At 36.3% G+C, this 25,520-nt stretch overlaps 3 protein-coding genes across 12 annotated transcripts in view; all 3 read right to left on the reverse strand.

Annotated features, from left to right (window-relative positions):
- LOC103978134 (uncharacterized) overlaps nucleotides 1–13,531 on the reverse strand; it is a 41,025-nt gene extending 27,494 nt beyond the window's left edge. For 2 of the 10 annotated variants that reach the window (XM_065135919.1, XM_009393833.3), the window contains exons 1-9: nucleotides 12,284–13,526; nucleotides 11,951–12,086; nucleotides 10,472–10,550; nucleotides 5,032–5,144; nucleotides 4,835–4,892; nucleotides 4,572–4,714; nucleotides 4,163–4,335; nucleotides 3,916–4,055; nucleotides 3,535–3,819 (exon numbers count right to left, since the gene is read on the reverse strand). In XM_065135919.1, the coding sequence (XP_064991991.1) occupies nucleotides 3,535–3,819; nucleotides 3,916–4,055; nucleotides 4,163–4,335; nucleotides 4,572–4,714; nucleotides 4,835–4,892; nucleotides 5,032–5,144; nucleotides 10,472–10,550; nucleotides 11,951–12,086; nucleotides 12,284–13,091 (1,935 nt within the window). In that variant the 5' untranslated portion in view covers nucleotides 13,092–13,526. Of the gene's footprint in view, nucleotides 1–3,534; nucleotides 3,820–3,915; nucleotides 4,056–4,162; nucleotides 4,341–4,571; nucleotides 4,715–4,834; nucleotides 4,893–5,031; nucleotides 5,145–9,374; nucleotides 9,501–10,471; nucleotides 10,551–11,950; nucleotides 12,087–12,283 lie in introns of those variants that run through there. The other 8 variants (XM_065135916.1, XM_065135915.1, XM_065135914.1 and 5 more) reach the window with 8 other exon arrangements.
- A 4,990-nt stretch (nucleotides 13,532–18,521) lies between these two features.
- On the reverse strand, nucleotides 18,522–18,887 carry LOC135628309 (protein SMALL AUXIN UP-REGULATED RNA 12-like). Its single transcript, XM_065134916.1, has one exon. It carries the CDS (start codon nucleotides 18,885–18,887, stop codon nucleotides 18,522–18,524), a length of 366 nt encoding a protein of 121 aa, XP_064990988.1.
- Nucleotides 18,888–20,684: 1,797 nt separating this feature from the next.
- LOC135628227 (actin-depolymerizing factor) lies at nucleotides 20,685–24,785 on the reverse strand. The gene is made up of 3 exons (XM_065134795.1): nucleotides 24,631–24,785; nucleotides 23,528–23,793; nucleotides 20,685–21,159 (listed from the first exon to the last, which is right to left on the reverse strand). The coding sequence occupies exons 1-3, from the start codon at nucleotides 24,643–24,645 to the stop codon at nucleotides 21,009–21,011; spliced, it is 432 nt and encodes a 143-aa protein (XP_064990867.1). The 5' UTR covers nucleotides 24,646–24,785; the 3' UTR covers nucleotides 20,685–21,008.
- Between the last annotated feature and the right edge of the window lie 735 nt (nucleotides 24,786–25,520).

The raw sequence follows: 25,520 nt of genomic DNA on the forward strand, positions 1-25,520 counted from the left end.
GCTTTACATTTGAATGCAATAAATAAAAAAGAAAACTAATCAGTTAACATGTAAGGTAGATAAAATGACTAATGAAATATACAACCAAATAAAAATAATTAGCAAAATGCAGGAAAAGGCATCCCATATCATAAAAAGTTAAAAAAATAAACATAAAACAGTATGTATAATAATCAAATCACATTAACAAGGAGGCAACACTCAAGCATGAATAGAATGTTGCATGACCACATTATACGTATGCCGAAACCTCTCATTGTTTCATGAACATTGCCAGACATTCACAACTTTGTAAAGCAGACAATTTACCAGGAGCCTCATAAGCAATTAAATAAAAATCTAGGCAACAACAAAAAAGATAATCCTTTCATGCTAAAGGCACACTGACTTTGCAACAGCAGAAAAATGTGCCAATTGCCAAGTGTGGGCTTTACATGAACCCCACCAACATCCAACCAATATTTAAACCAGGGTTTGCTGTACCGAGCCGTACCGCCCGATATGGGTGGTACATACCGGTCCGACAGATTTTCGGTATGCGGACCGACTGTTACCGGTCCGAGTACTGTAGTAATGCTACAGTACTCGATACACCCAGGTGTACCGCTCGGTATACCGTACCGTACCGGTACCGAGCCCAGGTCGAAATACCGGTACGATACGGTATTGCGAACCTTGATTTAAACCATGAGTATATACAACCTTCCAAATAAAGTAATTGGACACCAAATAAGATAGAACATACTGATGCCACAGGAAATACACATTGGCAAGGTACGTATTGTGACTAGTGAAAAGTTTTCGTATCAAATGATGGTAAATAAAATGCAAGTGAACAAACTGAAACCTACCTATTTGAGAATATAATGCCACAAAAGGATGCAAACAGATAAGATTGGTGCCAAATCAAGATAGCTTGATTAACACTTGATTCAACACAATTTAATGTTTATTAAAGGATAAAGGTGCAGATAAATAAATAAAAGTTTCTACCAGAGAAAATGTGGCTGAAATTACATTTAAAATTAACTGTTTACACACAGTTCAGGCTCAAATGCCAAAATTTACACCGAATTTGGAAACACACCCATCCACAAAGTTGAAGAAACAAAATCAGACTTCTCAATTTGCTTACTGCAAGTTGCAATATCTCACATAAATTGATAACTCTGCATGTCAAATTGTCACTACACTTGGCATGTCATGCTCAATGAATTTCATGTTGCCATTTATGGCTACAAGCAAACGAGATTTTTTCATGGCTCTTTATTCAATAAATTGATTCTACAAGGTTCAAAAGAATAATGCAACATGCCACTATTATCAATTATAATATCATTATTGACATGCCATCATTGTCATGCCATGTTTGTGTCATGACTGTGACATCTCTATCATCTGCATTAGTTTATATTAATGTATTAAGGTAGATGTATAACATCTATACAAGGCTTCAAGATGTCAAATATTAACACTAGTAGATTGGGTTGTTGATTTACTTCATATATACGTATTAATTACTTCTGTGAATTTTACTAATACAAATTACTATTATTCCTCTCATGACCATGAAGTGTCCAAATTGTATAGAGCAACAAAATTATAACAATGTATAGAAGAAATAGATGTATTAATTGCCATGTCCATGACATGATATGTTCTACTTTTATAAGGTTTGTCATGCTGGTTTGTTCGTGTTGTGTCATGCCCATGGCCAGAGTCAATCTCCATGACTCATAGTAAACCAGAAGCATGACCTTTTAGCCATTATTTACAACTTAAAAAACTAGTTTCTAAGGTATATAGAAACAACTCAAAATGTCCAATGGAACTACGAAGACATCCAGCAATGTGGATCAACATGGAAAGCATCTATAATTAATAATCAAGAAGCTCCCTAAAAGCTTACCACCAGTCTAGTTAACTAGAAACAAATGTTTTCATAAAAAGCTTCTAAAGAAGTGAACAGCCTCTTATTGCACTCAAAAATAAAGATTTGGAGTATGCAGCTCTAAAATAAGCCTGATGAACAACTGTTATGGACAACCATAGATCGTCAAGATAGTATTCCACTTAAACATAGATTTTGCCTATACAAGTCAGCACTGCATTCAATTTCATAACATCTGAATCTTTAGACTATAATATTTCCAATGATAAATTTATGTTCTTGTATACCCCTGAGGGAGGACATGCTTTGACAAGCAAATGCTAAAAAATAATTTACCTAATGTATGAGAAACCAAATCCTAGTTTGGTCAGAATCAATGCGTGCAAACAACACAATTTTAAGAAAGAGAACAAACTTATAAAACATGAAGAGATCTAAGCAAAAACAAAGCATCTATTAGTAAAAGGTTTCTCCAATTAAATTGGAAAATCAAACTGGTCATAAAAGAATGAGTTTAACAACTTGATTTTTTAGTGAAGGAAAAACATCAACGAACAGATCAATGATGTATATTGCAAACCAAACTCCTATTATTATTGCAACCTGACTGGTGCAAGAACCAGAACTGAATAAACTGGTCCAACTTTCCAACCAAAAACCAAGCTCAAATTGATGTTTTGTTTGGCATGGACCTAGTGAACAAGTGGTTAATTGAAGACAAGAACACCGGTTAAAATTAAGATGCATCGAATTATTTCGTATCTTTAATAAATTTTCTTAGGTCGACCACAACCTCTCCTCAAATTATGAATTTTAGATGATTAATAATATATAGAGGATTTCCTTTAGACATCACATCCATCTTAAATTATGTTCTTTCTCATTTTATCCTTGAAAGGATCTATGAATATCCATTATTCTTCCCATGGTACTCCACATATCCATATCAACAACCACATGAGAACTTTCTAGCTTCCAAGCATCCTAATGAATAAAGCACACCTAGCAACAAATACCTTATAAAATTTTCCCTGCAATCTAAGTGCAGAACTCCTCTACAGTCTAATCACCCCACTTACTTCATGGACAACATCTTCATCAATCTCACCTCAAGATATCTAAAATTTCCAAACCCTTAATCTTTACTGTCAGCTTTCGGAACTCAAATTCAAAATCAATCTCAAGTAAATGCTCATAAATTAGAAAATATTGTTAGCAACAATATGCAAGTTTGATTAGTTAACCACAGAACAAAAAGATGAGAAAAACTTTCTTTACTGAAACAAGTCATTTCATTTCTGTTAATTGCATTCTACTTCTATGTTTATTTGTCCATATTACTTCAGATTCCACTACATATAGCAAAAAAAAAAAAAATGTACATATAGTTTTTTTTTTTGTTATAGCTATTATGCAAGTATATCACAATTAAAAAGCAGTTTATTTTTCAAGCCCTTTCAGTCACGAGCATATTTCAATTTTACAGTTCGTCTAAATGGTTCAGGTTATAATGCTAACAGACCCACTCAAAATATGTAGAGAGGCATAGTCCTTTTCCTCATAATTTTTGCTGCGATTAGTTTCATGGAAGACTGAAAAAATGCTGCTTGGACATAAGTTTATTTCTTTAGATCATGAATTACCTTGTCAGCATTGGAAGAAACAAATGCTGCCTTTGCTTCGATACGAGCTTCATAATCTTTCATGAGTGCCATAGCCTCACATGTACACAAAAATGGTGAAGTCTCAAACTCCCACGTAGCATCCTCGTAACCAAGACCCTTCCATTTCACAAGCCACTCATAATAGCATTTTCGAAAGTTATTACCAAGCCTACTGAAGAACTCATCAGCCAGTTTTTGAGGCATCAGCAATCTTTTCTGCAATAGACGATGAGGCTCAGTCCACTCCTGCTTCCATCTTATAGCCTGAGAAGAATTTAGTTAAATTAAGAAACTAACAGAATATACACTTTATATTGAAAAGTCATGTTAAGAAAATAAATTGCAAAAATAGTAACCAACCCTCTCTATCTGATATTTCATACTGAATTTAGACAAAACTGTAGGAGCTTCTTGAAGCATCTGGATTTCTGAAATCCACTGATTATGGACATGAGCAAGACCCTTATACTTGACAAGGTAATGCTTGCCAATCTGCAATCCTAGAACCATGACACCCATGAAAAAGACAAATAACATATTAGCAACCTAGGATAACATTACAAGGATACCAAGCTTCAGTTGTCTAATGATTGCCTATCATCCTCACCCTCTTTAATATTCCAAATGGAGTCAATTCCTTCAGACACAGAGTATACACCAAACTCTATTTTCCTTTTTATGCAAAAAATGCACAACCAAACACCAGGAGGAGTATCTTGCAGGGGTGGATCAAGACAAGAAAGATGGTAGCTTCTGTTGCAACCCTTTCCATCACAGGACCTAAGCTTACAGAGAAAATTACCAAAAGTTTTGTTACAAAATGAACAAAATTAAGTAGATATTACATGTTGAAAAAGCCATATCAGCAAAATAAATGTGCACATGCACAGACTCGTGTGCACGCACATAGAGAAACTAATCAGTGACAATAAAAAGGGTAACCATTTTTATCTGAAAGCTAGGAGGCACAATTTGTGCCGAAAATTTAATTTTGACAGAAATTCCATGTCACTCACAAATCTGTTTCTGGGCGTCTGCAGACAACACATGTAGTGGGACCACCATCCTTTTGAATTTCAACGAAGGACTCCAAAATATTTGAGACAACAAGTTGCTTTGATATATCCATGAAATCACAGTCCACTGATCTCGCCTTATTCTAATGTAACACATCAAGAGGAAAATAAAAATTACAGCATCAATCTGCTTAAGGAACTGCTCATCAAAGAAGTATTATAAAACAAATAAAGGAAGCTAAAAAGACCAAGAAAAATATTACCTCTTCCATAGACATCTTTACACTAATTGTACAGGCTGAAGCTACAGAACAATTGGGCCTATTAAAGAACAAATATCATTAGGATACATACAGATGCATCTAACACCCATCCACTCATTTATGACATTTATCAAAATTACAAGGTAGTTAAAAATTCATGTAACTTGTAGACAAAAGAAAGCAAAGATATTCAGTACTTTTCTGCTCCAGCTAGTTGGCTTTTAGCTTCTGATACAGAATTTCCTTTATACTCTTCCAAACAACTAGCAGCATTCTCATGTTTATCCGAAGCAATTTTATCATGAGCTTCCTACAGAAAGATAGGAATGCTGTGAGGAACCAACTGGCAGTTGATGATAACATGTGATGTGGTGGTTTAAGATACTTTCTTAGTATAAATTCATGTTTAATACATGTAGAATGAAGCATCATGAATTTAAGAATAGTTTAATAAACATCAATAAAACATAAATCAAAATATCAGCAGTGGTTCATGCCTAACACAAGCTTTTGTTGATTGTTGGCTTGGGTCATCAACCCCATGCAAAGACATACCAAATTTGTAAATTATCAGTACAGAGATTACTTTAAAATATAAAAATCTCAATAAGTAAAAAGTACAAATGATACATATGGTGGTAGAAGCATGATGATACAAAAAACACAAGTGATAGTGAAAGGAAATATAGAATAATCAAGAAAACAAAGCAAGGCTAATGTGGCCATTGAAAGAAGATTTTTACTGAATAAAGTCCACATTATAATGGTATAACCTAAAAAAGGGCTACCAATTCTTTTTATTCATAGACTATAAGATAATTTCTTAAGACTAAAGAACAGTAATATATAATCAACTAAACAATCATCTCTAGTAAATACTAAATTTAAGAGTACCATATCAACTCCCATAAAAATAAAGCTGTAAAGTAAACCTTTTATCCAAGATAATTTTCACCAAACACGTATCTCATCAAATTTTTTTAAAATTAAGAAAGATCTTGTTGAATATCACATTCAGTCACGAACCCCAAAATGAAGATCAGTGTTACCTAACTAAAACAAATTCTAATCACTTGAACTCAAAAACAGCACCAAAATAAGGATGAAAATCATAACAAAGAACTACTAAGATTCAATCGACACAAACCACAACTATTAGTAATTCAATACAGTGTTTTCAAATCAAAAGGCACTCAGACGAGGCAAGGTACGACCCCAGCACCTCGCAACACCTTCGGGCGAGGTGTCAATGAAGCGCCGCTTGGGCATGCACTTGAGCCCAGGCACTGGGCACCTCTAGAGTGTGTCCGAACCAAATGGGGTCGACTTCGAGCCTGGGGTTGACTGGGCGTGTAAGTTGGTTCGATCAAACCAACTAATGTCACTTACCCTAATAACCCCCCACGCGCGGACCCGACCCAACGAAAGAAACCAGCAAAGCGAAACCCTACCGCTTGTCCACGACTTTCGTCCACCGCTATAGCTTCTTCTGCTTCGTCCCTTGTCGTCAACAACTTTGTCTGTTGTCGCTGTCGATAGCTTCATTCGCCGCTGCAGCTTTGTCCGCTGCCATCTCCAGCTTTGTACGCAACTCGACTTCCACCATCCTCCACAGCCTTGCCAGTTACTTCTCCATCTCCTCAATCCTCTCTCTCATTTTATAGGTAAGTCTTTCGTCGATTAACTTGTTCCACTAACTTGAGGTGGTGCACTGTTAGGAGTTAGAACTTAGATGTTCTAAGTTCACCTTGGTAGGAACATTACATTGATATCAAAACACTAGTTAGAATATAACAGCTGTTAGAAAAACACTGCTTTGCAGTTAGCACCCATATTAAATTTCAACCCCTTTTAAAAACACTGCTTAGAACATGACAATACATATATTTTCTAAAATTTAATACTTCGGGAGCACTTCGCTTCGCTCGAGCAGACAATTAGCGCCTTGGGCGTTTTGGGTCCTTGGCGCCTAGTGCTTTTAAAAACATTGATTCAATCTAGAGTGAAGCCGAAAGAGGTCCAGTCTGAATTTCAACTTAAATTGGATTGCATTCCACCAACTTGTGAAAGCCTATCCCTATAACAAATTAAATGAATTTCAAGATTTAACCGAGTTCCAAGTCTCATCCTTGGACACCATGACTATTCAAGAGCCTTGTCTCATTAGCACAAACTTCTAAGCACCTCACACTAACAAGATGACAAAAAGACACCGTGAGGCTACCATGGTTACAGCATAGCTGGAAAATTAAACCACACACCCTGTGCCAATCAGCCTAAGATAAGTACAAAGTACAGGGTTCTTTGGTTCAACCCTCAGTAGATGGCACCACATGAGCCTCCATATAGAAATTTACATCTGAGATGCCTCAATACCACTTATCCAGTCTTTTCGAATACAAAGAGTTGGGAATGTGATGGGCAAAACAGAAGAAAGATGCAGGAAGAAATATACGAGAAAAATAAAGAAGATAAAAACAAGACCAGTTGGCTACTGAAAAAAGCCCATCAATCTTTTTTTATTTATAAACTGCAAATGGACTTTCAAAAAGTTGTACCAGAACAATAAAATAGCAAACAATTATCTCTAGTGGAAACAACTGACTCCAGATCTTACAATATCATGGCTTTCATAACACTTGAACTGCAAAGTGATCTTTTTCCTATGCCTTATTTGATTACAAAACATTTCTTACCTACTATGACTCGAGAGATTTGACCATGTATCTCATCCAATTATTACAGCAGAACATAGATTGACAGGCAATAACTATCTAAGTATATCCCAACACGCTATCCTCTCTAAACCAAAAATAGAATTAGAAAAACACCAAACTGAATTTCATTCTTAACCTATTTCGTTATAATGCAGGATACAATCAACTATAAAGTCTCATCAACTTAGCAAAAGCATGCTTTGATGACTTATGATCAAGTTTAGCGACTTTCGTAGCCATCCTTCCCTTCTGTATTTTTTTTGTCCCTCTACACTATTTTCTTTTTCACACTTCAATTTCTCTCTCAAACACAATTTTCAACTTTTCCTGCTAATAGAAACTATAAGACAACAGCTTTCAACAATAAATGTACTTCCACAGAGAATTAGAACAAAACTTTATCAGGAGAAACCAGCTGTAGAACAGAGGCCGAACAGTCTTCTAGTCTTCACACAAATCAATTTGTCTCTGGATGAACTAGGAAATACATCTTGACGGTGATTCAGATGTACCAATACCAATATTTTCAATACTGCCTGGTCCAACAGTCTACCAGCATGTAGACCAGGGTATACCAAGTGATTCAAGCCTAGTATGAGGAATACAAACTGGTATGGGCTTGTACCACCCACCACCACAAGCCCCATCCTCCCCCCTCCTTTCAACCAAAAAAAAAAAGACTCTCTCTCTCTTCACCTTCTCTCTCTCAATCCCTCTCACTCTCATTTCTGTTTAATCTCTCTCAAACTCATTTAGTTCTGTCTTTACTTCTAAACTGATTTGATTGAAGATCTTTAGGGGAGGTTGATTTCCACAACAAGGATCTGGTCCATTCTCTTCAAATCAAAGTATATCCACACCCGAATTTTAAATTAATTTTATGCAATTAGGTTAGGCTTTATGTTTATTCTTGCAAGCTTAGGCCAAATTTCAAATTTTAGACCTGATTTAGGACTTAATGTAACCTCTAAATTTTGGCATATTCACAGCCTTCCTACTATGGTGGATCTCATAATCAAAAGACACATGGTTACAACTGGTCATTTTTCATAAGTTGGATATGCAACTATAGTGCAATGACAAGAATCGCAGCTCCACAGCACTGCATCCTACAGAGAAGTATCTGTCACTGTCATACTTACCACAGGAGCCTCCTACCACGATGATACAATGACGATTGCTATCATGCAATGTTATAGCATCAATGACACACTGCTTTCCAAGATTAGATGTCATTGGATTAGTTACATGCATGGATCCTGCAGATTCACCACATCGATCTATGGTTTCATCAAATCAAGCACCCCAATCCACCTGCCATCGACTCACTCATGTCATTCATTTTGGTAGTTGGAGCAGCATATGCTAATTCAACCTCAGCATGCTAATTCAACTTCGGAAACCGGACCCAAACCTATCACAGGTTGAATCAGTCCAACTTCGAACAGGTATATGTTCCAATTTGGTTTTATATTTTTATAGTTTGAATTCACTTTATTGTTCTCTAATTTGATAGTATATGCCAAGAAAGAGGTAAAAGAACGGTGTGCTAACACATGGTTGACCAATACAGGTTCATTACTCAAAATCATAAAACCTTGACCAATACTACCAAAGAAAATATAATTATCTGAAACAACACAAGCCAATTAATAACACTCAGCTAGTCAAGATGAAAGCCACTATCTCATCTAAGACTGCTAATAGAGATCAAAATTTTCAGCCCCCATTTGACGAAGACAACAGAGAAAGATGACCCATCCATAGAATTAATTATCAAGGATTTTAAAAAATCAAAAAAATATTGAACATATTTAAATAACCTGACTTGTTTCCTAAGCAGGTGTCTGATTGCAAGCAGACCAACCAGCTCACTTTTAACTCCAAGCTAGAGCACCAGTTCACCATCCGAAGAGGCGACTGCCCTTCAAGCACTGTTGCATGATGCCACACTCCTGCCACCAAAAGGGACTGGAAGAAGAGCCAGATACCACAGGAGAAGACATGACAGGTATGTTTTTTTTCTATTGTTAGTTGAAACCACGGTATGCAATTTCGAATGGTACCGCCCAGTACAAACGGTGCATACCGGTCCGATGACATACCGGTACACGGGCCGCCCGCTACCGGACGGACCGTGCGCTACAGTGTTACACTGTAGTTGCACTACAGTAAGAGAAAATTGCTCGGTAAGCCCTGATGTACCGTTCAATATGTCCTAGTGTACCGCTCAGTACGCCGGTACCATACCATACCGAGCCAACCTCGAAACACCGGTACGGTATTTCATACCTTGATTGAAACCAATTCGATAGAGGTCTTTTCCACCCAATTGTTTAATCTTCAGCTCCGAGAACTCCCTCCCCCATGCTAAGTGTCTTCTCAGTACAGAATGGTACATATTCCAGCACATCATTCTTATAACCTGGGACCATCGTTTAATATGCCAAAAGACTGATACAAACTGATCGACTGGTATTTACCAATCCGATAAAGCAACAATATTGGCACATATAGATTGGTACTGCATGGTATATAATTCATTTGTTTTCTTAGTATTTTGCATGGATATTGGGGGAGGTACAGGACTGGTATTCAAAATCATGCAGGGATATTGCCAAAATTTAAAACCTTCGTCCTATCAACCATCCAGTTAACAGTTGCCAAGCAACTATACATGTCAGGCCCCATTGCTGTGTATCTCAGTCAAAAAAGCGCAACCAGAACCTAAGTGCAACACTTGAGTTGAATTTGATTACAAGCCATTCGGAAGACCAAATAGTTGTAACAAGACAGCAATGAAAGACATCAAATCTCAGAGGAAAAGAATTCTTTATAGGAGAACCCGCAAAATATCTAAAAGTCAAATTAGAGAATAACACAAATTGCAGGTGAAGAAAAATAGCACAATCAATCAAACCTCAGAAAAGGCGAAGGATGAATCATGGCTCCTTTTCGCAATACATGAGCATAGTTCCTTAGCTTGCATGTCTTGCACCCTAAACAAGATTGCAAAAAATTTTATCAAGAAATAAGCAGATTAGCAACCTAAATTGTTAGCATCAAAATTCTTAAAATATACAAAGGAATCTTAGCAAGAAAATCTCTCTAAACTAGATTCTAACTAATTATAAGTCATCACAGAAACTTGTATTAAGCATATAAATTAGATATCAGGTGTTGGTACCATACTGATCTGACAAGTTGTTGAATCAGTAATAGGCTGGTATTTAAAAACTTGATGACTAATATGCCAAGCATGGAACATTCAGATTACACCCAGTCATAAAACCACTAAGTTGCCATTCAGATTACATACAAATGAGATATCAGGTGTTGGTACCATACCAATCTGACAAGTTGTTGAATCAATATTGGGCCAATATTTAAAAAAATGATGACTAATATGCCAAGCGTGGAGCATTCAGATTACATCTCAGTCATGAAACCACTGAGTTGCCGGCAATGGCTACAGCATTGGTATTAATGGCAGCATGTAAATTACCAAAAAGTTAATCGACAATAAAGAAGCAGCTTCATCCTAATGCATCTGCCAAGCATGTAAGAGCATGCTTGTGAGGCACACACCAGTTATGCACTGGTATTAAGTCAATAAAGGCACACGCCCCATTATGCATTGGCATGTCATTAAGCCATGCATGGGCCTTGACACATGCTGAGAGAGGCATGCCAGATTAGAAATAATCTCCAGTTGTCATCACTTCTCTTGTACACACAAATTAAACATATGAGCTAGTTCCTTGATAAAATTGTTAAGAAGAAATACACTATCTCAACTATCAACACATTGTAATCTCTAAAAATCATGAACAAAGAAATGCTCAATGAACAATACTGGCTATCATAAGCCAGTACCAGTCTTTCTGTCTTGATGATGATATTCCCATTTGCAAGAGGCAACATAAATGGTTGGACCTAATCCCGTAGCCGTATGAAGTTTCAGCTGAACCAAAAATGTGGCCACAAATGGCTAATTTAGATCTACAATTTTCAACTCCCATCCAAAGGCTACTAAATTCCACTCTTCCAACTAACTCTAATCCACCCCTCCCTGTCAGGAATGATGATTTACATCTAAAAATTCAATGGGATTGACAATCCACCCCTCTCTTATTATCAAGTGATTGTCTTGATTCAATAAGCCCAGGAAAAAATTGCCTGAATACAATTTCAGATTTGCGGTATGTTCAGTTAGATATATTGTTAAACTACTCACAGAAACTAAGTTCTTATCTTGTGGATATCCAATGGCAGGTTAAACCAATGAATATCAGATTGTGGTACATGATAGTACTATGGAACATCAAAATAAGACACGATTCGAAGTCTGAATCATGTCTGCATTTTAGACAAAATAACAACATGAGACGAGGAATACCTTCGAAGTTCGGAACACTTCGTGCGCTGCTCAAAACTCTCCCCAGGCTCATCAAACTTTCTTCGAGTGCACTCGTCTCCACCCTCTAGCGCTGCTGCAGAATCAGCAGCCCTTGAATCACAGTAATGCAATGTTTCTATGGAATCGAGAAATATCCAAGACAAAAAAGTCAGATGCTGTGCACTGTGATGAGAAGCGAACCAACAGAATGTAGCGGTTTAAATAATCTAAAAGTTACTAAACAAGCATACTTTAATCAAGTTACTACTTTAGGAATTAGATAGCAGAAAAGGTGCCTATATTAAAAATACTTGAGTAACAGACATGAAATACCTGAAATTTTAGCTTTCTTTACCACTGGTGTAAATAGAGCTCTATAGGTTCGGGCATCCATTCTCTTTGTCTTTTTAGCCGATAGGGTACTGCCACTATCAAGCTTGTTAGTCTTGGTCTCCTCTGTGGTGCCAAGAATTGATTTCTTTTTGCCATTCTTCACATCATTTGCTTTCTTCTCCTTCTCCGAGGGACTTGACGCACATAACTTCTCGATTCTATCTGACCTTCTTAGTGGGTTTTGAGGCCCTTTATGGACTTTGCTTTCTGATCTCCTTTTCTGCAAAGGGGCTGACATGTTTTGCTTCTCAAGCTGTTCTGATTTGGACGACATGCTCACTTTCTTCGTGGGTGTCTCCATAGAAGACCTTCTCAAAATGTAAGACTCCGTTTCTGCAGAGCTCGAGGCAGCCATACTCCTGCTGTCCTTCGCTTTCCCACCCAAACTTGAGGCATAGAACTTCTCGATTCTATCTGACCTTCTTAGCGGGTTTTGAGGGCCTTTCTGGACTTGACTTTCTGATCTCCTTTTCTTTAAAGGGGTCGACATGTTTTGCTTCTCAAGCTGTTCCAATTGGGACGGCATGCTCACTTTCTTCGTGGGTGTCTCCATAGAAGACCTTATCAAAGTGAAAGACTCCGTTTCTGCAGAACTCGTGGTCGCCGTAGTCCTGCTGTCCTTCGCTCTCCCACCCAAAACCTTGCTTCTAGGGCTAGCATTCCTAATGTCTTCCTTTTTCTTGCCAGCAGCACCCCTGCTGCTCGAGCTGCTAGTGTCTTCGTCTTTCTGAGATTGTCCGCGGGCCATTGTTCAACTTTAGCGTCACTGAAAATCTCACAGGCTTCAGCTTGCGCAAACCAGTTAACTATAGGACGCAATGGATAGAAACACGCGGGATTTGGGCCATTGGTACCAAGAAAAAGGTAAGAAATAGGAGGAAACGATGCTCTTTGGTTGATGAAAACGACGATGTAGGACACTGCAGAGCAACGTCAGCGAAGGAAGACAGATAGAAGGAGAAGAAGACGATTGCAAAGGAATAATCAAGGATCGGGAAGGAAAACCCTAACCCGCCGTTCACTGGTAGAGGCCACCACGACTAACCGGTGTTCGGTGCAGCAGCCGTCGCCGGAGGCGGAGGGAACGATGCAGCGCGGGGCTTTGGGGAGATCGCCGAGAGGGAGAGAGATACTTAAGGGAAGAAAACACTACAATCTACATAATACGCCGAGGGTAAAAGAAGGGATTTTGTCCCCAAATAATATATGGAATTATGTTAGAGGAACCAAAGTCACCTTTCATTGTGCAACATGTAAGCCCAAACGCCCTCCCGATCACATAAATAATTGGAATCCAAAAAATAGTTTGTCTCTCCTTAAAAATATTTTTAAAAATTTAGGACAGCTCAGATCGGTTACAAATCGACTCCCCTATGAAATATTTGTAGGAATATTCTTAAAAATCTAGAGAATAATTCTGATCGATTACAAGCTGTCTTCCCGGTAGAGTTTTTATGAGATATTCTTTCTCTTCTATAATAACACACTGTTCGCTTTAGATTAGAGGAGAGGATCTCGATATTGACTTAAGTATCGGAGGGATCAACTCGAGAAGTTACCCTTGATCTCGGTCTTTGTGCAAGTAACAAGTCGAGAGAGGTCATGCTCTACTCCGGATAACTCCTCGCATACAGATCAAGGTCATATTATGCTGACGAAAACGTCAATAATTTTTTTTTCCTAATATTTTGACGTTAGAATGAGGGCCCGATATCATAGGAGCATCCGCAAGACAACCTTGTTTATGAATATTCGGATGAGGTTCTACCTCCAACCCATAATACTTTCACTTAAATAAGGCAATAGCTACCCTTTCCTCATATAGATACGTTCACCACATTGCGAGTACCAATGCATGTGCCCATTCAAAGTATCGTCGAACCATCTACTTGTTCCTACCGAGGTATGTTTGAACCTTACTTAGCAAATGCAAGCATTAGCAGACATAATACATGTTGTTGCTCCACTGTTACCTCGATCAGACTAGTAGGTGACACCATCGATGATAGTGTGGCAACCATCGACATCGACATCTGCTAGGGCCCTTCCGCCCAATGAATTGCTAATCTCTCATGGGCAAATAAGACTTATCAAACCACTGATCGAGAGAGCACCCTACACCTCCGCTCCTCTTGAAACTGATACCAACTCGATCGATTCAACAAACAACTCTTTGAGGATCCAACTACAGTAAATGGATCGGCACCTTGAAGAAATGTGACGTAACTTTCACCAATCCAGGGGTGATGGGCAGATTGACTCCACATCAAGTTAGTTCTCATTTATTTAGGATATCCAGGAGGAGTTGATCGTCACTAACTTCCGCCTCCTGTCATTGGAAACCTTCGATGCTACTACTGATCTAGTGGAGCACAACATCGCCTTCCGAACTCGGATATCACTATATTTCATCTTGGATGTCTTAATATATCGCACCTTTCTAACCACCAAAGGGTTCAATAAGAGAATATTACACTCATCTAAAGTCTCTTTATATTAGCTTCTTTTGCTCAAATTTTTATCTTCAAAAAATTATATGAAATATTATCAGAATATATTTGATTAGATTAATAAAAAATTATGAATATTTTAAAATCTTAAACTTTAAAATCAAATTCAGTGGTATCTAATGAAAGAAACAATTTTATTGTATGCTAAAATTATTTTAAAATAATATAGAATAAGAAGTTAGTGACTATCTTAGTTGGTGAAAGAACGGTGTATACAATGATGCCTTCCTCAAACCAAATACATAAAACATAATAAACTAGGTGTTAATGATCAAAATGAATTGGCCTTAATTCACAATGGGTCCTATAGTACTTGGATAAGTCCAATGGTGGACTCCATCAATCAATCATCATATGACGATTCTTATCCTCAATGCCTAATCATGCTCCAAATTTTAATTAAGGTAAGAGATAATATTTCTTAATGAGGTCACCCTTTACCACTTCATGCTTTATGGTAGGCTAAACTAAAATAGAAGTCAAGATTCAATCAACAATAGTCTTCCCCTACAAGTATTTAATTTTGATAGGGAGCCGAAGTTCTTCTTGGATTAGAAATTAAATTTTTATCATTATTTTAAAAGATAATTTTAGATTTTAATCTAGATATAATCTATTGAGATTTTTGTATCTAGTGAAGTTATGACACTAAATTATTACAGCATAAACAAGAAAACAGCAGATATTATCACTAAATCACTCATATTTGAGAAATATATTGATTTTAGATGCAGCAATCAAAGGAGAGAGTTGAAATTGACTCATAATTAGCTTTAGTTTTAGTTGCATAAGTGACTTTAATGTTGAATAGGGGTCATGTATGATGCAATTTAGTTGAAGCACTAATGAAGTGGAGCCTAAACTTACTTTGACTACTAATGGAGTAGTGGGTAAAGTGGCTGAAATGTAAGTCCTGCAAATAAGTATCTTTGAATCATGTATTGGGGATTTATTCTAACCTAAATTCCTTGCACCCAAACTATTTGTAGTTCTTGCTTGACATTAAGTCAATGAGGACTTCTCAACTCCTTATCCTCACATCAACTATTATATATGAGCTTTGGATTGATAGAAAGAGTAATTTATATAATATTTTTAATATCAAATCTAGAGTTATATTTTAAAATACAATGTAGTAAACAATTTGAATATGTAACTGCAAGGAATTTGTAACTTGATTAAAGTATGAAAAAAATCTTTTATAATATAAAGCTATAATTACTAGCAATGTATGAAAAAAATTTGTAACATAAATAAATATATTATTATTTCATCCGAGATTTTATAGTAAATTATAACACTAAAATATTATGACACAGATGAACTACTAACCGATATTCTCATTAAAACACTTTCATTTGAAAAGTATATATATATTTTAGATGTAGCTGGGTGCATATGATTATGATTATGAATCAAGTGGAAGTATTAAAAATGATTTATAATTAACTTTAGTGTTAATGACTCTAATTTCTCTCCTTGCATGGTTAAATAGTGGTCATGTGCTATACTCATGTTCTAGTTAGTTAAAGTACCAGTAGGCTTAACAACTCTAATTATAGTAGTGATTCATAATACTAACATAGTTGTGCCTAAAATTATTATTATTATTATTACCACTAATGAAGTAGTGGGCAAAGGTAGTTGAGATATAACTCCTACAAATAGGGTCATGAATACAAGTTGGGATTTATCCAAGTTAATTTCCACTTGCATCAATGCTATTTTCATGTTTTTGTTTGTTAGCAATCTCTTTCAACTACACTTGGCAGTATTCTATCTTATTTTAAGTTACTTTCCTTTTGCATCAATGTTGCTTTGGTATTTTTTGTTTTGGAAGGAATATTGTTTTGTTACTGTTCTAAATTACTTGGAGTAGTGGGTATGCACTTGAGATGTAAGTCTTATAAATATAATATGTTTAGATAATATAAGTAATATTCTATCTAATTAGTTATCCTTATTATTTTGATTCCTATATTTTTTAAAAATTATATTGAGATCTCTATACTTATGAAAATAAAATATTTAATATCATTTTTTTCTCACGTCTTCGATTTTTACTGACGAATAATCAGTGGTAAATTAAAGTAAAATGGAATTAGTACGATAAACCCAATAGTATTTTCGTATAAAATCGATGAGAGAAATAAGATTAAATATTTTATTTTTATAAATATAAGGATGTCAATATAACATTTGAAAGTATAGAGATCATGATGTTAAAGATAGCTAATTACATATGATAATATTATAATTAGCCCTTAGATAATAAACCATATATTATTAATTTGTTCTAAGTGAATGTATTCGAAGAGATTAAAGGTTCTATCACTCTCTAATTAGAATACTAGTCATACTAATCACGTGCATCTCGAGATGTGTTATAAATGTGGAACAATAAAAAAGAGAAGCAATCATAAAAAAGAAAAGGAAAAGTGAGTGAAACTACAAACTTTAGTTCCAATTACTTCACAAACTTTAGTTCCAAAGAAATAGAACAAACTTTAAAAATAGAACTATTATAAGATAAAACTATTTATTCAATAATTAAGATTTATCATTATAAACGCTTCATATATCTTAAGACTTTGGTAAGAGAAATATAAAGAAACACACACTTTGAGCAATATGTATATTTTTATTTCTTTTTCCTTAGATTTTGAAAGTCATGGATCCCTCCAAACATATACTACTCTTCTTCCTTCCTAAGGACCCAACTTATCTTGAATCCTGTTGGCATGACAAGGACTCGTTCAAAACTGAGATCTGACTTGTTGAAAAGAGAGAGAAAGATCTTTGGACAAAAGTTTGCTGTGGATATGGCCTCTATGCGCTGTTCTCGGACCCATCTTGCATTGGTTACACATAAGGAATGACACCATTCCTTGCTCCGTGGAAGCTTATTTGAACATTTTCTGAGTCCTTGTTCTTCTTCCCATGTCTTCTGTATAAACTAGAACAATTCCTAGATCCATCGAAAAGCATAGAAAGTACTCCTTGGATGCTCGAAGAACAGAGAATCACTGCAAGCTATATTGATCTGAAGAAGATAAGGCCCTTTTGGCCTCACTTTTGCTTTGTCTCGAGAAACAGGGGAAGTGCTTATTACACTCAATTTTGTAACCGTTATTATTAAATATCTAATTTAATAATAATATAACTGTTCTTATAATGATTCATAATTCATTATCATAAATTTCTTTATTTATTATGATTTAAATGATTTTAATTTTTTATTCAATGTGCATGAAACCGTTATTATTAAATTGAATATTTAATATCATTAAAGTTTGATTCAAACGTTACAAATTTGAATTATTTCTTGAACGTTATGATTTGGTGATAATAAATGTTCTTGATGGGAGAACATCTATATATATGAGAATTTTGGTCCTTGAGCTCAATCATCTCTTTGAAGCGAAAGACTTTCCTATATCATCTAAAGCGAGAGTTCTAAGTCGAGAAATACCAAAGTTCAAGAATAAACCTCTACATAAATTCTTGGCGACAATGGCTGCAGATATATTATTTTGTTTTCGCATCAATTTTTATTGTATTTCTATTATAACAATTTAGAAACACAAGTTGATTTAAGTGATTTCTTAGCATCTCAGTTGCAGCGAGACCGGAAACAAAGATCTCCTTGAGGAGAAGGAAGAAGCGATTCAGAGGCACAACCAGACCCCTCTGCGCCGCCGCGAGCTAACATGGCAAAGAACGCTGAGAAAGAGAGCCTCATCGCAAGGCATGCGAAGCTTGCCACCGTCGCCGAATCCGAACTCTTCCCGAGCTTGGTCGAGCAAAGCTCGAAACAGCGGGTGCTCTAGCAAGGCAACCAGGACGACGAAGCGCCTGCGCCGCTCCCCCACGTACACCACAGTGTGGCCTCTGGGGACGTCCTCGGGAACGCCTTCCTCTTCCTGGCTGCAGTACCCTGATGGAGTACTCCGCCGACGGTAGCCATGGTTGGCCTGCTTGCTCAGCTTTCTCCACCTCCTCAGAAACGCCTCGAAGAGCCCCCCTTGGAGCATCTTGAGGAGGACGGACTGTGTGTGCTTGAGAGCAGATCCAAGGTACGTACGTGCTTATATAATGCGGAGGCGAGCATGGCTTGATAGCTACATTACGTGATCATAGCAGCTGTAAAGCCTCTCCCTTTCATTTGAGAAGCAGAACGGAAGAAGGTGCAGTGTAATTGATAATATATACACACGTATGTATAGATTATGAGCATTATGCAGATTGCAATGGGAAAGAGGAGATGGTGTCACGGATATCGTACGGGAGAAAGGATCCGTCAAAGAGCGATCCATCTGCCGCCTCGATGAGATAGAGAGAACGACAATATTTATATTGGCCAAGCGGGTGAGGATAGAATAGATAAAGGTGTCAGTTCATTGCACTTGGGATGGAATGGGGTTGCCGGCCAATAGATTTCTCATGAATCCACCACCACCACTTGCGTGTCTACTGGGTAGAGAATCGCAATGCAGATTTCGGATAACAGATACGATGCAATCTTATGAGACCAATTTGCATGTAGTATATGATCTGTTGTGACTCCATGAGATGAAGAGGTGGAAACAGTTGTGTTAGAGAAGTTTTTTGGATTGTGAATCGATGATTAATTTTGATATTAATAATTAATCGACCAATTCTAAAACCAGCAATTTCTAACCTAATGGACACCTACTGCATTGTGCTATGATCTTCAAGAAATGAATAGGAATAGTAAACCCAAAATCAATACTGAAACTAATAATCAACCCCATAGAAATCTGATTGACATGATCTTCAATTTGGTGATGTGGAATATTGGATGGGTTAGTGTCACGATCCACAATTGTTAGTGTCATATGGCAAGAAGAAGAAATCGGAGCTCTTTGTTTTAGATGCAGAGCATCATTTGAGCACGGCTCATATCTCATTTTTTTGACTGTTGCATATATTTGGTACCAATGATTAAGTTGTGGGCTAACTAATAAGTCAAACTACGGTTTGACCTGTTATTTGACTTAGACATATGGATTTTCTTTACTTGAACTTTAATTTTGATTTGAACCCATGTTGAAAATGTAATATAACAACAATGCAGCAGCAGTTTAATCCAGCATCTAACTTGCGATGATAGCAGAGAAAAATACCGACCAGATTTAGATACTAACCTGCTTCCATCCTTTTGCATTTCTTCATGCTCCTCTGTTGAATCTCTGTCGGTGTTGTGTTGGATTATCCACAGCAGGCATAATTAAGCTTCAAAAACATAACAAAGATGATCAGACTAGCAATCCAATGTTATTTTAGAAAATAAAATAATTGAACTTTGATGATACTTGGGATAAGTAACACAGTAGTATCATGCATGAATGCACCATTGCAGATAGAGAAGAGAATAATATGAAGAGAAAATTCTGTACAACCTCTCTGGATTTCTGCTGGAACTGGAAAGGACTCGTTTCTTATTTCCCCTGCTTCAATTCTGACGTAACAGCAGATCTTGAGGAGCATCTACTGATAAAGAAAAAAAAAAAACTTGTAACTGGAAAGAGATAAGTGTACCAGATCAAGAGAATAGAGAAAGAGAGCAAAAGTCAGATAGGGGGTGGAATATGTTCTCTCAGTTTGGCTCATGGAGGCTATGGCTGGTAGAATTGCCTCACCACAATGATATGGGCTCACGATGTGCAATCAGAGAAGAATCATGCTAAAACAACCATGTCTTTAAAGCAAAAGCTATGATCTAATTTTCAACAGCCACAAAGATAGCATTCGACAATTTCATCACAGAATCTTGCAAAGTTTCTCCATCTAATATGATTTGATCGAGATGAGAACCAAGTAGTCATCGATGCATTAACATACTAATACCATCTCTTACTGAGATGCAATGTTCTAGTGAACATTATCATCCAGAACAGTCATCCATTGCATTACTGAGATGCAATGCATTAACATTATCATCCAGAAGAGGATCCCAGTCTTCAAACATTATCATCCAGAATAAGCAGCTTATACATTAGCCTCTCAGGTGTAGACACTTATTCTAGTGAACAGTCATCCCACAACCAATCGCTGCAAAACCAATACATCTAGGCCATGGCACACAAAATAAGCAGTCTTGTTGTGGAAGAAGTTTGTGCAAGTTCAGAGCATTAGCTTGCACGGTCTCTAAGTACTTCCAACTCCATCTCAGTAGGGTCAGTAGCCTGAATCTCATAATGAATGCCATCAAGCTCACGCCTGAACCTATCCTTTGATGTGGCATAAAGCATCTTTGCACGTATGCGAGAGATGGAAGGTGACCTGATGAGCATGAAGGCATAAATGAGTGCATTAAACAAAATAAATCAACATTGTGATTTGTCACATACATATAGAATGTTTTCCTATCGTGTTTATATATAAATAACAGCATTGATATATGTCTTACATTAAGCATGATTGATACAATATCACAATATAAAATTGCCTTTTTAGTTTGTGTAAACTAAGTTCATCTACTTTTGTCTATATTTGTAGGTAAATCCTATACTTATAAATTTGTTTGATATACATAATGTGAATATTTGGCAAATAATTATATATGGCCTAGCAAGTTCCTTTACTTATAATGATATATATACATGTATATATATATATATATACATGTACTTGTTTCTATACTCCTACATTAGGTTAATGTATATTTGTACATAAATTTATTTGGGTACCCTAACAAACTATGAGTGATCTTTCATGTTTGCCCTAGAACAGGATTTTAGCCTTGACTGTCGAGTTTTGATCAAAAGTGAGCTCTTTAACAACTTATCCTCGTGTGGAAAAATTTGAGGCATTGAGTCCAGCTTAAAAGAATTATTTTTAAAAGTCTTGCCAAATCATTGAGCTAAAATATCACAATTGCTCTTTTTTTTTCATAAAATAAATTAGATGCTAAAATACTCGTTGTTATAAGATAGGTGACAATTTCTATAAGAAAGAATGGCTATACACTGATTCCTTTCAAATATAATTGTTCATTCTGTTTGCCTCACTATGGCTGTTGTATCCAGCAATCCATATTCTCTTATTTATTTGGTTCTTTTGTTATAATCAATCTTTTGTATCATTAATAATTGTTGGCCACATTTCCAATCACATAACATGGTGCATTTATCAAGTTCACCTCATTTTTTTGGATGAAAAAAATCCAGGGAACTACAACATAATTAATGAGTGGAGAATGATAAACAATAAAACTTAAGATACTATAGGTGCAAAACTGTTTTGATCATGTGAAAAATTGGTGATAAAAGTCAAAGTTACTGAGTAGTATGTTTATAGTTTATATTCATAATGTTGTACCCGAATTTTGCCCACCATTCTTGACAAATTAAAATCCATGCTTAAACAAGACAAACATCAGTGATAGAGCCTTTCTTATTTTCTTTGTTCTACTTAACCTTAGGGTAACAAAAAGGTTAATGGATTTGATTGCAAATGCTGAGAGAACCTTTAAATCATACAAGCCAGCTTCTTTACTATTCTGAATAGTTCCTTGATTGCATCATGATGAGGCAGATTCGAGACAGGAAAAGAGAGTAAAACCATTAAGGGTTTAAAACATGCTATATTGAACCAAGCATCAAATCCTGAAAACCAGAAGTATCTAGTTAATTTTTGCTTTGCATCAGTTGGTTTTTCACCATTCTGCCAATACAGTGTATAGGCAGGGTCAATATGCAAGATGCTTATTACATGCATATTATCTGATTGACTTTAATTATGTCCTACTTCATTATCAACTTACTTCACCCAAGGCAACTCGTCTAAGTTCCATCACATTCCAGATCGACAATCCATAACCATGAACTTTGTTCCTCAGCTTCTCATTTGCATGAAATACAGTTATGAAATATAATGGCAGCAGCTAGGATTCACACATATCTTTTCTATACCCCTTATAGAAGCCCGCTCTCGCTAAAGCGTATGAAATTCGCACCTAAATGTTGTGGAGCTGTATCCTGCCGGTTGTTTTTTGATGGATAAGGAAACTGCAGTTGTTTGTGGAAGTATTGAATTGTTCAGGAGTTGTTGAAGATTGTGATGGTCAAAAGAAGCACAAATTAAAACATTGGACATAGTTCAGGAAGAAAATTCCTATGAGGAACATACGATGCCTCTGAAGTTTATATAAGCTAAAATATCATATGCCCTATAACAATGAAGATGAAATTAAAAAAAAAAGGAAAATCTTAGGTCAGTCTACTAAGTAACTTTTAAGTTAAGCAACTTATAAGTTTTAATTAACACATGCTTCTAAAAGAAACAAACAGCTGTTTCAATTATCAAATAAAATATGTTGGAGCTACTTAGCTTCGAACATGTTGGGTCAGAATCATACTCCTATTAGGCACACAATCTGAGCCGAAACATGAACAATAAATTCAATCAAGAAAGCCTATAGATATATGTGCATTTTCACTACAAAGAAAAAACAAAAAGACTATCTCTATTCTTACAACCAAAATCATGGATACAGGCAAAAAAAAGAATCCTCCATCACTGAAGAGATTACAATAAGATAAGAACCCGATCAATTAGATAATTCAGTATGTCAACAAAGAAGGTACAGATAGATGGAAAGTAATGTATATTACTGAACTGTGATATGTATAGGTTAAAAGAGGCTAACCATGCAATGAAAAATATCTTGCTCTTTTGGCAGTTGTCTTCAGTCACATAATCAAAATCATAAATAGCATAACGGCAATCATTCTCAGGAAGGGCAGCAGTGAAATCGTCATAGCTCTCTCCTGGGGCTCCTGTCTTCTCAACAACTACCTCCTTTTTCTTTTCATCTATTTTGAATATGACATATCGATGCACTTTCTTTCTCTGAAGTTCCAGAAAAGTGCTTTTGCTGTGTTCATCAACTCCCATGCCCGATGATGCATTTGACTGCAGATCAGATATAAATGTAAAGAACCAAAGAAAATTTGGAGGCAGAAAAAATATAGCCATGTAAATGATGCCATCAACACCTCATGTAAAAAAATTAACAAGAAAGTGCCCTGGTAAGTCTTATGGCACCTTCACAAATGCCAGAACATAAATGCCGACTACCCAAACTGATGAGATTCTATCATGCTACGATGAAAATTGACAATCATCAACAAATTTACTAAAGATTATTACAAATGATGAAAAGAGAGAAGCAAGTTTAAAAGGATACCCTTAACTTGCTGAACAAACAACAAAGAATCCTCATATACACTTTACTTGAACCAATCTAACCACAGTATTTCGGTTAAGAAGCTAAATAAAGGCAATAGTGACTACTGAGTTGGCGTTGAGGAAATTCCTACCAAGATGAATCGGCATAACCTATAAATCTACAAAGATACACAACACTGCATCAGACACGACAACTTTGCATTTTCCGAAGAAAAGCTTCCTGCTTTAGACAACAATGAGGGTGCATCAGTCAATCTCCAGCTTTAGATTAACAGTCCACGCCATCAAGCAAGGTGGGAAGAACTCATAATGGAAGTACAACAATACCCATATCAGGATCTGTGGCAACTGAGAGTACTAAAAGAAAACACAAAAAAAATCCCAATTCAAACAGCTAAATATACTCTGCAGACGCATCATCAAGCCGTAAAAGAGAGTTAACCCTTGCATCTCATCGCAGAGGGTTATCGGATTGATTCCAAGCCTCAAATCCACACACAATCTCAACAATTCGAACTCAAGAAGACAAACAACAACCGACGAAGAGATCGGAATTCTTACCGTTCGGAAAGACATGGCGCCTCGATCCCGAGAGAGACAGAGGGGAGTGAGAAGGGAAACCGGAGGAAATGTGGAAGGAAATGAGGGAGGAGAGGCGATTATATTGTTAGTGGTCGAGATAAAAAGGAAAGTGAGAATTCTTTCTCACCTGCGGATCGCCGCGTCACGCACAGGGTAGATGGAGTCAAGCACGAAACGCATAACTAGCGAACCATTTTGTGCCACGTTGAAATATTAGATACTTGTCAAGGTTCCATAGGTCGTTCGGATGTACCGAGTGGCGCACCCGGTTTGATTTGGTGCGTCAACCAGGTCGAACGGTTGCCGGTCCAAGGACGGTTCCGCGACGTTCGTCCAGATGACAACACGTGTCCTGACTCTGGTGGGGTCCGCCTACACGTGAGCGTTCATATTTTTTTGAACTTTTTTGTATTAAAATAATAATAATATACAAAAGACTGCGTGGAATCGACGCTGCTTTGGCACCCATCAATAATTGAGGGAGCGGTGGCAACGAAGCATGCCTCGTAGCCTCATGTTTAGTTTCATGAGTTCCGTTGTGGGATTGATGTGATAGATATCGGCATCATTCGATCAATTTTTCGCTTCTCAAAACATATATATATATATATATATATATATATATATATATAAATAAAAGAAGGTATCAATTAATTTAGTTTTAATAATTTATTAAAAAATTAAATAAAAAATATTTTTTAAAAAATTAATAATATTATACAAATAATATAAATCTAATTTCGATTAAAATATTTAAATAATAATTAAACGAGGAGTATAGAGAATTGAAATCTAGCTAGTAAATATTCTTTTACTTATAAGTATTTGATTTTCGACGTAATACATATATATTATATACATGTTAGAAG

The sequence above is a fragment of the Musa acuminata genome, chromosome BXJ3-1 (assembly GCF_036884655.1).
Source record: "Musa acuminata AAA Group cultivar baxijiao chromosome BXJ3-1, Cavendish_Baxijiao_AAA, whole genome shotgun sequence".
NCBI classification, from domain to species: Eukaryota; Viridiplantae; Streptophyta; class Magnoliopsida; order Zingiberales; family Musaceae; genus Musa; species Musa acuminata.